The sequence below is a fragment of the Berghia stephanieae genome, chromosome 4 (genome assembly GCF_034508935.2).
Source record: "Berghia stephanieae isolate SIO BIC M18660-M18661 chromosome 4, UCSD_Bste_1.3, whole genome shotgun sequence".
In the NCBI taxonomy this organism is placed as follows: domain Eukaryota; kingdom Metazoa; phylum Mollusca; class Gastropoda; order Nudibranchia; family Aeolidiidae; genus Berghia; species Berghia stephanieae.
The window spans coordinates 82,763,153-82,780,682 of NC_088363.1; the positions used below are offsets into that span (position 1 = coordinate 82,763,153).

Below are 17,530 nucleotides of genomic sequence, written 5' to 3' on the forward strand. Positions count from 1 at the left end.
AGACGTGGCATGCATGAAAATGTATAAACACAAAGTTGAGAATCTATGGCGACAATGTATATTCATGCAAATGCACAAAAATGTAAAAATATACAACCAAGAACCAATAGCAACAATTTATAAATTAATTTGATCAATTGAGATAGGCCATACCTCTGGCCTTTAGTCCGAACTTGTGTGTGTGTATATTTAAAAGATAGTATTTAATTTAAATCACAGTTTCGCGTTAAAAATTCGAACACCATGTGGCAAAAATGAATTAAGGTGACGTGTTGTCTTCGTTTTTATAGATATAAGGCGACGGCTCCTCATGGAGAACATAATATATTTGTGAAGGGGGTGATCGCCATACTTCATAACTTTATCCATTTTACTTAGACAAAATCTCTTGAACAGTTCTTCCACATTGGAAATTGGATGAGTATAACTCCTGGCTTTATCAATTCTCCGATCAATTTGCTTAATGTCGCAAATTCTGGCATTTCCACACCATGCTGTAAAACAAAAAGTAATAATGGTCTCCAAAACGCATTTATAAAAAAGGGTGCATAGCATTTTGTCTATGTCAAATTCTGAAAGTTTCAGAATAAAATACTTTCATTTGTTCAATTTAGAGATAACAGCATCGGTTTGTAAATGCCACTTCAATTTATTGTCAATTAAGATACCCAAATATTTGTAAACCGAAACTTGCTCAACAGTTTGATTGTTAATTTTGAGCGGGCTGATGGACTTTGTGTTCTTTCTAAATTCAAAAATCATTTCTTTGTTTTTCCTACATTTAATTTCAGGGAGTTATCTTCACACCAACCAACAAATCTGTCGATGATGATGATGATAAGGATGATGATGAGGAGGAGGATGATGATGATGATGATCATGATGAAAATATGGATGATGATGTTGATGATGAGGATGATGATGATGATGATGAGGACGAGGACGAGGAGGAGGAGGAGGGGAGGAGGAGGAGGAGGATGATGGTGATGAGGATGAGGATGATGATGAAGGTGTGGTGGTGATGCTGAAAGTGGTGGTGGTGTGTAGATGGTGTTGGGAAGCTGCCATGAAACCAGTCGACAACGGTGACATCAAAACAGACAGACCTATTCTAGTCATCACCAATCATCCATACAACAAGGAAGTCATCAAAATTTTAAAAGCCAACTACCGTCAGATTTTTCAGAAGCACGTAGAAACGAGAGATATATTCAACAAACCACCTCTAACCTACAGACGGGACCGCATTTTGAGGAATACTTGTTTGGAGCCGCTTGACGGATCCTTGTGGACGTTGCAGATGCAGGAGATGCCCACACTTATTCGTGGAAGATCCCATAAAATTCCCGGATAAAGTGTGGTACATCCGACACTCATTCACCTGCACGGATCGTAACCTAATTTACGCTATAATCTGCAAACGTTGCCACAAGACATACGTGGGAGAAACTGGCAAGAGACTAAGCGACAGGTTTGGACAACATCTGCGGTCTATTGAAAACGACGAGTACAAACCTGTCGCCTACCACTTCAATGGGTCCAGTCATCGAGGATTGCACGACATCCAAAATGCCGTCCTTCAGTTCTGTCACAACATAGTAAATAAAGGAAGGCACAACTGATACTAAAACTGATCACACTTTCACCTCATGGCATGAACTCGAGACTGGACGTCATTTAAATATTATACAACCTTTGCCTCTACCCCCCCCCCCCCCCCCCCCCCCCCCAACCCTCCTCCCGGCCATCCATCGTCTTTTCCTTCTATTACAAATCAGTATCATTACTACTGTGACTACTACTTCTACTACACTACTACTACTACTACTACTACTACTACTACTACTACTACTACTACTACTACTACTATTACTACTACTACTACTACTACTACTACTACTACTACTACTACTACTACTACTACTACTACTACTACTAGACTACACTACTTACACACTACGTCTACTTAAACACTACTACTTCCTACTACTTCATACTATCACTAATACTACTCACTACTACTACTTACACATACTAAATAAACTACACTATACTAAACTACTACACTTACTACTAATGCAATAACCTCACTACTACTACATTTACTACTTACTACTACTACTACTTCCTACTACTACTACTACTACTACTAACTCTCACTACATCACTACTACTTACTTCTATACATACTACTACTACTACTACTACTACTACTACTACTACTACTACTACTACTACTACTACTACTACTACTACTACTACTACTACTACTACTACTACTACTACTACTACTACTACTACTATTACTATACTACTACTACTACTACTACTATACTACTACTACTACTATCTACTACTACTACTACTACTACTACTACTACTACTACTACTACTGCTATTACTACTACTACTACTACTACTACTACTACTACTACTACTACTACTACTAGTATCAGGGGAAAGCGGCGAGATCAAAGGGTTCTTGTTGATTTATCTTGTCACCTCTAGTGCACGACCGCGAAATTGGATGGACATGTGTTAGAAAAATTTAAGTAACTCGGTCATGACATGAAATGATATTAATGATAATGATAATGATATAAAGATTGGGTGCCCAAATTTCGACACCCTGCAACCTTGTATTTGGTTTACTTTGTTTAAAACCTTGCCGCTCTATTGTTTTCAAACTATCGAGTGCGATTTGTAACATCAAAATGAAAAATAATTTTTTCTTTAATATCAATTATATACATAAATATGTTCTACCTTAAATTACAAAAACAGATCAAATGAACGTTTCGGGTTTCCCCTTTATCAACAAAACAGGATGAATGAAACACTACAGATGGAGATAGAGAGAGAGAGTCGTCTTTTTTGACGTCAGATTTTGGTCAGGATCAGCGTAGCCATCGTGAACAAAAATCCTGACACTAGAACCGTAGCAGCCATCGTTAACAAAAAGCCTGACACAAGAACTGTAGCCATCGTTAACTTATAGCATGACACTAGAATCCTCTAAGACTTATAGTTGACGTCGTTCTTAGGGTTTTGCACGCCTAGTGAGTTGTTGTTAGTAGAGTTCAAGGAAACAAGTGATTTCATTCTATTGAATACAACTAACGAATTGTTTTCTTTTTTGGCCAAAGACTTATCTTTTGGAGTAATCTTTTTGTCAGTGTCAAGCTATAAGTATACGTTGGCGACGGTATCAGGCCTATAGTTTACGTGGGTGATAGTTTATCACAACCAGCTATTTGCTTACATTGGTCGACTGTTTCACGCCAACCTACACCCAGGATCGATCTCGGTCCCTTTGTGTGTCAAGCGAGTGCTGCACCATCTGAGCCATCGGGAACCCCGATAGGCAGTGTACTAAGAAGCTCATAACATTTCCATCCAGAAGTATAACGGACCAACACACACAACTATGTGTAGCCAAGATCATTTATAGTTTAGTGAATACAGTTAAGTGAGATTTTATTCATATACGCGGATGGCCAAAAACAATAACAAAGACATGAGTGACGTCAAATTCGTTCTAGCTATAAATGCTCAAGGTTTCACATAGTTTTGTGTCTTGGTACGTGGAATCAAAATGGCGGATGTTTTGAGTATTTTACTTAATATATCCTTACACTATAACCCTCATTGGACTTATAGTTTAACGTCATATTTTAGGTTTTTGCAGATTCTAATGCATGAGATGTTAGTAGAGCTAAATGAAACAAGTGATTCCAATAGTTGAACTATTGAACACAACTCACGAATTGTTTTCTTTTGTGGCCGAAGAGTTGTCTTTTGACTTCATTTTTGGTCAGTATCAGGCTATAAGACAACGATGGCTACGATCAGACACTGTTTGTCTCTACGGCTTTTACGTCACTTGAGATATTTTTAGGTCATTTAATCGCCAATATTATAAAGGAAGATGATTGGGGGGAAATGGCGGATCTGAATTTAAAAGCACTAAATGAACAGTACTCAAAAGAAGGCTGGTCGAAATACAGAGCCGTAGATTCCATGAAAAGCCCAACAGTGTGTCTTGTTTGACAAGAGTTGTAACGATTATCCGCTCATTATCCGTCATCCGATGTTGAAATACGGACGGATAGTCATCGGATAAAATAGACCCGTTCAACGGATACTCGTTGTTATTCGTGAAACGAATGAATAATCATCATGAATGAATCATTGAATCATTGATCAACTGGATAAATGAGTCGGGTTTGCTGGCGTCGTATGATGACGTAGGCCTAAACGGTGTGGCGACTAGCGGGGTCATCAAAGGATTATCGTGTTGTTTACAGCTGCCAACTGTAGTATTGTGAAAATTAAAAAAAAATAGATTTGACCATTTATTATAAGGATCGCATTTCCATAGGTGTGTATTACTTTGAAGAATTTCAAGTCGGATTCCCCCCCAACTCTCACTAGTATTATTATTATTTTCACTGAGCAGTCTATGTTTCTGACTGTTACTTAATATACTGTTACTAAATTACTAGATAATTTTGATGATTTTTCGTTTATTTGAGGGTAAGTGTACGGATAAGATCTAAGTCTAAGTATGACATAGAAACATTTTCTACCGCCAGGATTTTAAGTAATGCAAATCGATTTTTCAAAATGTTTTCGTCATTGGTTGAAGAAGGGTATTGAGCCTGAAACGTTCCGTGCTTGTTATTTTGTTCTTTTTCGCAGCTGTTATATTCATTTTTGTTCATTACTATTCAAAAATCAAGAAACAACCAAAATGTAATGAGGGAAAATTACTAAATTGATTTGTAGTCTGGTGGGATGACATTTGCCTACTGATCGGTTAGTCAGGGTTTGAGTCCTTGAAAAAGGCTCATTGCTTTCATTCTCTCAATGCACTCGGGTATTTAATGAGAAACTGGCCGTTAACAGAAAGAAAATATTGTATTTTCGTCTTCAAAGGGTCATGATGCTGTTGGCTTGGGACCACTTGTTGAATGCTTTGAGCACGTTTGTGCTATTTAAACCATTTAAATTCTCAAACAAGGAAAAACAACAGCAACAGCAACAACAAAAGAACAAAGCGCCTTACCTTCGCAGTCTGAAAACAAATATTGCGATCATCCATGGAATACAACTTTACAATCTCGTCCACAATCCCAGGCTACAAAAGTACCCATGAAATCCACCCTTCCCGCCAAAATCAGCAAAATTCAGTTTTCCAACATACAAAAAATGAAACTGAGTCGATACGAGATACCTTTTTGTCCTCGGCAAATAATTCACAGGGTCGGTGACATAAAGGGAGTAAACAAAGCGTATTCGTTTTTGCTGATCCTGTTGAAATCGATGCTATACATTTAGCTGAAATACTCACAATATCCAGCAGCCTCATATGACGTACCAACACAAATACTATGAGTAACCTTGAATGTTTATAGTCTGATTGATACGATTAAGTGGTAGCTAATCATAAACATGACATGCTAAAAACAATATGAAAGATACCATTGACGTCAATATCCTTCCGTCTATTTGAGATACTTGGCCAGTTAATTAAATATACTGTCGTATTATAACGAAAGAATGTATTTAAAATATCGATCGGTTTTAAAATGACCCACAACTGGCCAAAGACTCCCAAACCTGGGGCTTCATAGTTTGAGAGTTTTTGACAAGATGAGAATCATTTTAATTGATTGTTATTTGAAGGACCAGTTTTCTAGCCAAATTTTTAAAAACGTGTTTTTCAGAGTTTGGCAGTTAATTATAGCATTGTTCGTCATCCTGTTTGTGATAAGCCCTCTGTTAATTAGAAGTTTATAATTAAAAATCAATAATTGCTTCATCGGGTTGAAGTCACTTTAATGATTTCAATTAGGAAGAAAGTGTGATGTCAAAAAACTGGTTCTCATCTCAGTGAAAGTGTAAAACTACTCTTCCGGGGGACTGATTACCTACCGTGTGTAATTCATCTTCTGGTGTCAGATTGATTTATTTCATTTCCTATCCTAAATATATGCTGGTCGTCAATAAAGATCATCCATCTTCGCTCGTTTACGTCCCGTAATTCTAAGAATCTGCCTATACATCCTGCTACTAAATTAGTTATGCCACCTTTATGTAACCTGTTCATTATTAGTACTCCGAAGGACTGGTTACATACACACTCCCAAGGATTTAAGAACCAAAAGAATGGAGGGTTTGATGTCACGACTTCTCTTCCCTATTTGAACAAATTAAAAACTTGATAACTGGTTTTGCAGTCTTCGTCACTTGACTGAGATCAATGTTAGACAGGTAGAGACTGTTACTGTTATTTTGAGCTTTCTAACTTGAGCTTTTATAAAGGGCAAAGGGTCCTTAGCCAACAGCAACATTTAACATGTAGAACGAGACATGACGCCTGTTAGGCGATATTACATTTTTTTTCGGACAGAGACAACGCTGTTAACGGCCAGGTTCTCATTTTACACCTGAGTGAGAGAATGTCAGTCTTTTCCAATGACTCAACTATGCGCCGAGAGAGGCTCGAACCCAGGACTTTCCGATCCTAAAGGTAGTGTCATATCACAAGACCACATATTACCTTACCTTACCCGGGTTCCATCTCTTTCCAGAGGTCGGATGTCATGGCCTTCCATCCTTCACGGTCCATTGCAGCCTCGTTACAGTCTGCCATGCGCCGTCCTGTAGCTTCCTTGATGCCATCTGTCCAGGATTTCCTTTTTCTTCCTCTGCCCCTCTTTCCTTCAATTCTTCCCTCCATTATCCTTTTTTCGAGACTATCATGTCTTCGCATATGTCCAAAATATGACAGCTTTTTGTGCTTCACAGTCAAAAGAAGTTCTTTTTGTTTTTGGCCCATTAGGTCGAGGACTTCGATGTTTGTTTTTCTTGCTGTCCAAGGTATTTTCAGTATTCTCCTGTACGTCCACATCTCAAAAGCTTCAATACGTTGTTCTGTCTGTGCGGTTAGTGTCCACGTTTCACAACCATAAAAGAAAATGGACCACACATAGCATTTGGTGCATCTCATTCGTGTTCTGATGGAGATATTTGTGTTGTTGAGGATTGGCTTTAGTTTCATGAACGCATTTTTGGCCAGCATTATTCGTCTCCTGATCTCTTTGTCAGACTTTGCATCGGATGTTACCAACTGCCCCAAGTACGTGAACTCCTTTACTTGTTCCACTGGACACTCTTCTATTTCTATATCTATGTCTATGGGCTCTTTCTTTTTTGTTATCACCATTGTTTTTGTCTTCTTCGCATTCATGAACAGTCCCTTTTCTTTACTCTCTTCGTTCACTTTTGAAATTAGCTTCTGTAGGTCTTCCTTACTTTCCGCCAACAGGACAGTATCGTCAGCGTAACGTAGATTGTTGATGTTGTGGCCACCAACCTTCAACCCTTGTGCTGTTTCTACTTGCCGAAAAATAGACTCTGTGTATAAATTAAACAAGCAAGGAGACATAACACATCCCTGGCGCACTCCTTTCTTGATTTCAATTGCATCTGTTGTATCTGCCTGCACTTTTATCTGAGCCTTTTGCTGCCAGTACAGATTAGCGATTAGAGCCACATCATTCTCTTCCACACCTATTGCCACAAGGTCCTGGATAAGTTTCTGATGACTAACAGAATCAAATGCCTTTGAGTAGTCGATAAAACAGGCATATATGTCTTTTTGGACCTCTAAGTATTTGCTGCCAGGATTTTTAAGTCAAAAATTGCCTCCCTGGTGCCACTGTTCTTTTTTAATCCAGTTTGCTGTTCTGAAATCTCACGATCTACTTTTGACGAGATTCTTTTCAGGATTATTGTCAGGAGGAGTTTCAGTAGATGGCACATAAGACTGATTGTTCTGTAGTCCGAACACTCAATTGCACCCGCTTTCTTGGGTAGCAGTAAGAAGATAGAAGTGCGAAGGTCTTCTGGGATGTGCGTTGACTCGTATATATCATTCATAAGGTCCGTTATCACATCAACACCAAATTCACCCAGTGCTTGCAGCATTTCTGTTGACACCCCATCTATTCCATTTGCCTTCCCTGTTTTCATGCAGTATAGGGCTTTCTCTACTTCTGATCTTAGGATTGTGGGTCCCCGTAGAAAGGACTGTATATGGTTGTCACCTCTGTCCGCATTGAATAGCTCCTCCACGTATTCTTTCCATCTATTGGCGATTTCTTCCACCTCAAAGAGGAGTCTACCTGATTTATCTTTGATGCAATCGCCAGATTGAGCGTTTTTATATGTGAATTTCTTGATTTCAGCAAACATTGGTCCAGGGTTTCTCTCATGTGATAGCTTCTCAATACGGTGGCACTTTTCATCAAGCCAGTCTTCTTTAGCCTGGATACACTTTTTCTTTACTGATTTGTCCAGTTCATTGTACCTAGGGGTGCCCTTTGAATGTTTCCGTTCTCTCATAAGATTCAAAATCTCATTCGTCATCCCTTCTTTCTTTGCCTCTTTAGATTTTTTGTTTAGCATTTTCTCGTTTGTAGTTGTTATTGCACCTTTAAGAGAGGACCATTGTTTATCAATTCTACTCTTATACGTTTCTTCTGTTTCTTTATTTGTGTCTTCTTGTTCAAGACAATAATATGTATTTTCTACTTCTACAGCATATTTCGCTCTTAGCTCCTCGTTTCTAAGTTCAGCTAGGTCGTACTTTGTGTATTCGTCCCTTTTCTGTTTGGGAATTTTTAATTTAACTTTTATTTTCACCATGATGGGAACATGGTCCGATCCAATGTCAGCACCCGGGAAAGTTTTACATTGGGTCACACAGTTTTTGAATCTGGTTTTGATGAGAAAATAATCTATTTGGTTTCTGTATATATCTCCTGGGCTCTTCCAAGTGTATAGGCGCCTCTTTGGTTGTTTGAATATGGTGTTTATTATGGTCATGTCGTGGGATTCGCAAAATTGGACCAGACGTTCACCCCTCTCGTTGGACTCTCCTAGACCACAACTTCCCATGCACGGTGAGATTGCTGCGTTTCCAACTTTCGCATTGAAATCCCCCATTACGACAACAATGTCACTTGATTTTATGCATTTGAGGGCCTTGTTTACATTTTCATAGTGTGCCTCGACCTCCTCATCTGGGTGATCACTCGTTGGTGCATAAATTTGTAGGAGCACTAAATCAAAAGGTTTAGCTTGGATTTTGCACATTAGGATGCGGTCGTTCACGGGCCAATACCCAGTTACTGATTTAGCAATTTTGTTTTTCATCAGGATGCCAACGCCTCTGTTGTGCTGAGTATTTCCGGAGTAAATAAAAGTGTGGCTGTCTCTTTTTATTATTCCATTGTCTTTCCATCTTGTCTCTGAGACACCAAGGATATCCATATTCATCGCCTCTGCCTCCATAATTAGATTATGGAGCTTTCCTGCTTGAGCAAGTGTTCTCACATTCCACGTGCCAATTTTTAAAGGAACATTTCTTGTCTTCAAAGTAGGTAGATCAGTCTCTGGCTTTCCCGAGGGCTTTCCACCAGAAACGTCATAAGGTGCCATCTTTTGGACATTACTTAATTCCTCTTCCCTGTACATATTTACAGCTTGATACTTAGTTGCAGGGGGCCCAACGTCACAAGCATCTCTAACACTATATCTTTGACTAGCCATGACTAACTATGAATGATACGTGGTAAGGTTTCCCCCTTTTCCACGGTGGTAGCCGCTATCTAATTTTGTCTCAGACGCGCCTCTTTGTCTACCACAGACTTGCTGTCTACGCCTACTTTTACCTAACCATATCCAGACTTTGTGCACTAGAAGGTGAGACATTACCTATTCTACCCTACTACGCGAGTCACTCAATGTCGTTTCGCAGGTCAGTCGAGACCCGGTCCCGGGGTGTGGCCGCTGCGTGCACTACAGCTTCTAGGAGCCAGACATGAGCTAGATATGCAGGTGTGGACCAGTGGATCCTGACCATCCGAAGATGCGACTGTCTCTCACCGAAAGGTACTAAGACTCCCTCCATACCCTACACCCCAGCATATTAGACCACATATTAGACTGTCATTAACCTGACACCATGTTGACGTCATTATGGATCTGAGTAACGCCTCGTGACCTGTGCGGCTATGTGGTCTAGTGGAATGACACTCGCCTGAGATCAGAAGATCCTGGGTTCGAGTCCGGAGCGGTGCATAGTTGAGTTCTTGGAAAGGGCTCTTTAATCGCATTCTCTCACCGTACTCAGATGTAAAATGAGTACCTGTCCGTTAACAGCGTTGACTGTCCGAAAAAAATAATTTAATTTTGCCTAACATGCGTCACGTCTCATCCTACAGGTTCAGTGTAGATGTTAGATAGGGCCCCCTTTTAAAGCACGTTTAGCGATATTGCGCCATATAAAAGCTCAATTCCTAATAGTGCTTAAGAAACAAACAATCCCATTTGTTGAATCATTGAAGACAATTCACGATTTTGTTTTCTTTTGTAGTTGTCGTCTTGTCTTTTGACGTAGAATTTGGGGTGAGGACTTATAACCTGACACTCAAACTGTAGACATCGTTAACTTATAACCTGACACTCAAACTGTAGACATCGTTAACTTATAACCTGACACTCAAACTGTAGACACCGTTAACTTATAACCTGACACTGACCAAAAAAATGACGTTAAAAGACAAGCTTTGGCCACAAAAGAAAACAAATCTTGTGTTGTGTTCAACAGTTCAACCAATGGAATCACTTGTTTCCTTGAGCTCTACTAACGACAACTCTCTAGACGCTGTAATAACCTTAAAATGACCTCAAACTGTAAGTCCTGGAGGGTTCTAAAGTAGCCATCGTTAACTTATAGCCTGACACTGACCAAAATATGAAATCAAAAGAGAAGTCTTTGGCCACTAAAGAAAAAATGACAAATCGTGAGTTGTATTCAATAGTTCAACCATCAATGGGATCACTTGTTTCCTTGAGCTCTACTAACGACAAGTCACTAGACGCTGCACAAAACTAAAAAATGACGTCAGACTGTAAGTCCTAGAGGGTTCTAAAGTAGCCATCGTTAACTTAGAGCCTGACACTGACCAAACTATTAAATCAAAAGAGAAGTCTTTGGCCACAAACGAAAACAAATCGTGAGTTGTATTCAATAGTTCAACCATCAATGGGATCACTTGTTTCCCTGAGCTCTACTAACGACAACTCACTAGACGCTGCACAAAACTAAAAAATGACGTCAAACTGTAAGTCCTAGAGGGTTCTAGTGTCAGGCTGTAAGTTAGGTTTGTAGACCGCCCAGATGGATGATCTTTATTGACGATCAGAATACATTTAAACTCGAAATTGAGATGCCATCACTCTGACACCAGAAGATCAATTACACAAGGTATGTATCCAGTCCTCAGAAAGAGTGATTTTACACTTCCAATGAAAAAGGAACCAGTTTTATGACGTCACACTTTTCTTCCCTATTATTTTTTGACCACCAAACAAGGTAGTGAATTTGAAAGATAATGCAATCTCTCAATAAAGCGACGTTACTCGGATGTTTGCTACTGTTTCTAGACCGCCATTCAGCTTGATCAGACTATAAACGTTTAAAGTTTACACCCAGTATTGTGTGTCGGTACGGTCGATCTGAAAGGACGATATTGTGAGTATTTCACTTAAACGCATAACAATAATATCGAGCAATTTGAATCAACACATCGTCATGAATAGAATGAAAATCCAGTAGTCAACACCAACACTGGCAAGCGCACTATAAAACTAGATATAAGCCGATAAAATCACGTTAATCTGGACTACTCTGGAAATCCACGTAGGATTACAAATTTGGCCAGAAAAATCTGCCTTCAATTATCCATCGATATAAATGTCCCTCATCTTGGCAAAAACTTTCAAACCTAGGACTCGGCCAAGTTTTCTGTAAGTCCCAGGTTTAAGAGTTTTTCTCAAGATAAGGGTATTTTAAATCTATCGATATTTGCGTGACGAGTTTTCTGGCCAAATTTTTAAATACGTGTCTTTGTGAAGTGCCGTAGTTTACTGGTTTTAAAACTGACATCCTAACGTGGGTTTAATGAGGAATGAGGAATGTTAAGTGTGTTTGTTTTGACGATGCTTTGATGTGTATTGACTATTAATTTTAGCATAGACGATGATGATGATAATGATTGTGATGTAGTTGTTAATGTAACTCATCGTAATGCTGTGCGTTTAGGTAAAGTCCCAACACACAAAACTATGTGTAACCTTAAGCGTTGATTGAATGAGCGAAATTGACGTCACTTAGCTATTTGTTATTGTTTTTATCCAGCCAATTTTGTGAATCGTTCTCAATAAATTCTATCTCCCAGATCAGAACATAAACGTTTAAGGTTACCCACAGTTTTGTGTGTTTGTGCGATATATCCGGCTGGCGGATTCTTGTAAGCGTTTCGGCTAAATGCACAACATCAATATACAGACATTCTAAAAACAACATCAAAGAGCAGCTGAGTGGCGTCAATTTCATTCTATCTATTATTTCGGCATATCTTATTGGCTATGTGGTCCGGTGGTATGACATTCGCCCTCGGGCCGGAAAGAATTGGGTTCAAACCCACTCTGTGCAGCGCATAGTTGAGTCCATTGAAAAATACTCTTTACTTTACTATACTTTACATTCTCTCACTATACTCCGGTTTAAAATGGGTACCTAGCCTTTAACTGCGCTGTTTCTGTTGGAAATAATCACAGACATCATGTATCGTCTTACATTATCAGTGTTGTGGTTCGCCTGGGATCCCTTGCGAAGAGAATTGAGCTCATTTAGTGGATATTGCGCTCTATAATATATACTCACATTAATGTTTTTACACATCTGTATCTCTCTCTCTCTCTCTCTCTCTCTCTCTCTCTCTCTCTCTCTCTCTCTCTCAGCCTCTCTCCCGCCTATGTCTCTTTCTCTCTTTCCCTCTTCTCTCTGTCTCTCTGAATCAGGCTTTCAGAAAAGAATGAAAACTGGAACTGTGCTAATTGACTTGTCAGCAGCATACGATACAGTGTGGACAGGCGACCTTATGTTTAGATTAGCCAAGACTATCAAATGCAGAAAAATTCTTAATCTCCTGTCTCAAATAACTGGTCCAAGGAAATTTCACGTATTGCTAGGTGGTACAACAAGCAAAGTCAAACGAATAAAGAACGGAGTACCACAGGGGTCAGTTCTTGCACCAGCACTCTTCAATGTCTATATCAGTGACATGGCAAACACAACATCAATTAAATTGGGGTATGCTGATGACCGGGCTCTATCATACCAATCAAGATCTTGGAATGATATAGAAACTACCCTATGCCAAGATGTGACCAAAATGAAAAATTACTTTGATAAATGGTACCTCAAAATGAAACAAATAAAACAGTATCATCAGTTTTCCACTTAAACAACAGAGAATCTCAAAGACAACTAAACATCACCATCGATAGCATATCACTGCCATCTGACCAGAACCCTAAATACCTTGGAGTCATTTTGGATCGACAGTTGACATACAAAAAACACCTTTTGAAGCAACCTCCCGAAAAATTGGCAAAAGGAACTGCCTGATACGAAAACTGGCAGGGATAAGCTGGGGTGCCTCACCGACTGTACTCCGGACATCCACCTTGCTCTATGTCACAGTGTCGGCGAATATTGTTCACCAGCATGGGCCAGAAGTAAAAACATCAAACTGGTTGACACAAAGCTAAGGGATTCCATGCGTACCATCACAGGGTGCCTAAAGTCAACCCCAGTGCAGTGGCTACCAGTCTTGAGTGGAATTGCACCACCACATCTCAGAAGAGAGGAACAAAACCAAAGGCGGATTCAAAAGGCAGAACAAAACAACGATACCCCTCTGTGCGAAATTTACAAAAATGCCTCTACCTGCTCAAGATTAAAATCCAGATCCCCTTTCTACCTCTCAAAGAAAGATTACTACAGCATCACTGATGAATGGAGAAAATTATGGGCAAATAATACCCCAACAGGAGGCCAAATTATTGAAGACCCTACCAATGAAATTCCTGGCTCACAGCTTGGTAGGAAATACTGGATGGCTGCAAATAGGCTACGCTCCAGACATGCGAAAACAGCCGCAAAAATAAACAAATGGGCTCTAAACAACTCAACAGAATGTCCCAAATGCCAAACTGACCCCCAAGATGTAGATCACTTTGTGCTCCTCTGTCCTGTTACCAAGCTGAATGGAGGTTATGAAACCATTCACAAATGTGAAAATGAATTCAAGGCTTGGCTCGACGCGACAGATCTGAAAGTGTGACCCCACCATACGATACTACTACTACTACTCTGTCTCTCTCTCTCTATCCTTCTCTCCTTTTCTCTCTTCCTCTCGCTTTTTCTTTCTCTCTTCCTCCTTTGCCTCTTTATCTCTTTCCCTCATCTCTCCTTCCCCCCCCCCCCCCCGGTCTCTCTCGCTCTATATTACATTCCATAATTCTCAGAATCTGCCTTTACACCATGCTACTATAATAGTTATGCCACCTTCTGGTTTGATATGTAACAAATCATTATCAGTCCTCCGAATGACTGGTTACATACAGACGTCCAAGGAATTTAGAACCGGAAAGTCGAAGGTGTGACGTCACGTCTTCTCTTCCCTATTCCAATTACGCGAGTAGAGTTTAAAATTCGATCCAAATTGTTCGTTTGATCTCGACGCCATAACGTTTAGGGGCGGCTGGTCACAATAGGACAGGAATGTTGTGACGTCTACCTTCTATTTTCTGGTTACTAAATTCTTCGAAGTGTGTATTTATCAGCCTGTTGGAGGACAAATAATGAACAGGGTACCTATTTAAGTTGGCATAACTATTCCAGTAGCAGATGTATAAGCAGAATGTAAGGATCACGGGACGTAAAAGAGCGAGAAAAAAGGATCTTTGATTGACGGCCAGCATAGGCTAGAAAATTAGATGCTGTCAATCTGAAACCAGACGATCAATTACACAAGGTATGTACCCTGTCTTTCGGAAGAGTGATTTTACACTTCCAATGATATAGGAACCAGCTTTTTGACAACACATCTTTCTTCCGCATTCAATCAAAACCAACAGTTTCATCAGGACAGACTACCGTTTGTGGATGGTTAATCACAATTCGGTCAATGAGATAAAACTTTAAACTTTAAACGTGAGCTTTTTTATAGAGCAATATCCACTAAACGTGCTCAAAGCGCTTTACAAGGGGTCATTGACCAACAGCAACACGTAACATGTAGAACGAGACATGACGCCTGTTAAGCGATATTACAATTCCGATCCGAAAGCGAGTTCTCATACCACAAGACCACATAGCCCCACAACCGGAAGACATGTCATACCATTGGCATGTTTATGTCCATGTTGAGAGACGGGGGCGTTGATATCCAAATCTTGTCAACATGGCTGTATTTGGAATAACACCGATATAGATAATCAAACTATGTTTACATCCTGTTAATAGATAAACATCGTGTCATATTTTTTAAACGCACAAGGCCTCGTCATGATGGTCTCGTATGTGGTTGTGTGTATGTGTGTGTGTGTGTGTGTGTGTGTGTGTTTCGTTGTGTCTGTGTGTTTGGTTTTATCGACATCATCATCATCATCATCATCATCATCATCATCATCATCATCGTCGTCGTCATCATCATCATCATCATCATCATCATCATCGTCGTCATCATCATCATCATCATCATCATCATCATCATCATCGTCGTCGTCGTCGTCGTCGTTGCCGTTGTCGTCATCATCATCATCATCATCATCATCATCACCATCGTCATCGTCCTCGTCATCATCATCATTATCATCATCATTTTCGTGTCTCCTGTCAGCGCGTAATATTAAATATTCCTAATACATTTTTATTATCGTTATTGCTGCTTTCAGTTGCTCTTGTTCTTGTTGCCTCTACTGTTGTCACAGCTGCTGCTGATGTGTTGCCATTGCTGTTACTGTAGCTTTTGCTGCTATTGTGTTGCTGTTGTTCTTGGTGTTGTTGATATGCTGTTGCTGCGGATATTGCTGTTACTGTTACTGTTACTATTGCTGTTGCTGTTGCTGTTACTGTTACAGTTAATGATATTGTTGCTGTTACTTTTACTGTTACTGTTACTGTTGCTGTTGCTGTTACTGTTACTGTTACTGTTGCCGTTACTGTTGCTGTTATTGGTACTGTTACTGTTACTTTTAATTTTTTCTGTTGCTGTTACTGGTTATGTTACTGTTATTCTTACTCTTGCTGTTGCTGTTACTGTTTTGTTATTGTTACTTTTACTGTTACTGTTACTGTTGTTGTTACTGTTGCTGTTACTGTTACTGTTATCGTTGCAGTTATTGTTACTGTTACTGTTTCATTTATTGTTGCTGTGACTGTTATTGTTGCTGTTACTATTGATGTTGTTGTTGCTGTTGCTGGTCCTGTTGCAGTTGTTGTACCGATTGCTATCACTATTGCTGATGCTGTTGCTGTTACTATTGATATTCCTTTTGCTGTTGCTATTGCTGTCACTGTTGCTATAGCTGTTGCTGCTGCTTTTGGCTACACTTCCGCCTTGTTCTGAAAATACACAGATTAACATGTTTGGCCAGAATTATTTTTTTTAAATAATAGACTTCAAATATCGATGGATGAAAATGACCCCGAATATTGTCAAAATCTCTCAAACATGAGCTTTTGCTAAATATTCCATGAATTCCCAGGTTTGAGAGTTTTTGCCAAGACGAGGGTCATTTTCATCGATCAATATTTCAAGGCCAAAATTTTAGATATTTGGATCACAGCAGAGTGGTGGCGGTGAGACTGGTGATGTCAGTGCTATTGTTTAAACAATGGCAGTGGATGAAATAGTAGGCATGGAGGCAACAATAATTTCAAACAAACCACATTCTTGTATTCAAGTAAATTTATTAATAAAATATGACTATTGCGCTTAATTAATATGTATATGTGATGCATACAGATTTGTGTTTTAAAACGTTTGAGCAAATTTTAAAAAAGGAAATGTGACCCGCCGTCACAAAATAGTTGTTGTCTGGGGAAGGGGTTTGAGCATGAATCGATCCGTGTTAGGTATTTTGTTCTTTTTTATTTAAGCTGTTATATTCATCTTTGTTTATTCCGTTTTGCATTCCGCGGCTTCAAGCAGCTTGAGATCACGTAGAATGTAGTTGGTTGTTTACGGTAATTCTTTGTGTATGAGACTAGATTCCAAGTAAGCACATAAGGCTGTCGCACCCTGGAAAAATATTTGTTTGATGTTATGGCCAGAAAACTCGACCTTTAAATATCGATCAATTAAAATGGCCCTCATCTAATCAAAAACCATCAAACCTGTGACTTCACATTGTGTTCCTTAACGTCCCAGGTTTGAGAGGTTTTGACTAGACGATTGATAGTAAAGACAAGTTCTCTGGGCTCGCTTCTTCGGAGTACAGACAGTAGAAAAGGAATACAGATCTTCATGGAAATACAATTATCACAATCAATTCTCTCTCTCTCTCTCTCTCTCTCTCTCTCTCTCTCTCTCTCTCTCTC

At 39.5% G+C, this 17,530-nt stretch overlaps 1 protein-coding gene across 1 annotated transcript in view; it reads right to left on the reverse strand.

Annotated features, from left to right (window-relative positions):
* LOC144971385 (zinc transporter ZIP1-like) overlaps window positions 1-11,707 on the reverse strand; it is a 45,505-nt gene extending 33,798 nt beyond the window's left edge. The window contains exons 1-2 of the mRNA XM_078912206.1: window positions 11,663-11,707; window positions 5,069-5,313 (exon numbers count right to left, since the gene is read on the reverse strand). Coding sequence (XP_078768332.1) covers window positions 5,069-5,104 — 36 coding nt within the window. The 5' untranslated portion in view covers window positions 5,105-5,313; window positions 11,663-11,707. The remainder of the gene's footprint in view (window positions 1-5,068; window positions 5,314-11,662) is intronic.
* Window positions 11,708-17,530: the final 5,823 nt, after the last annotated feature.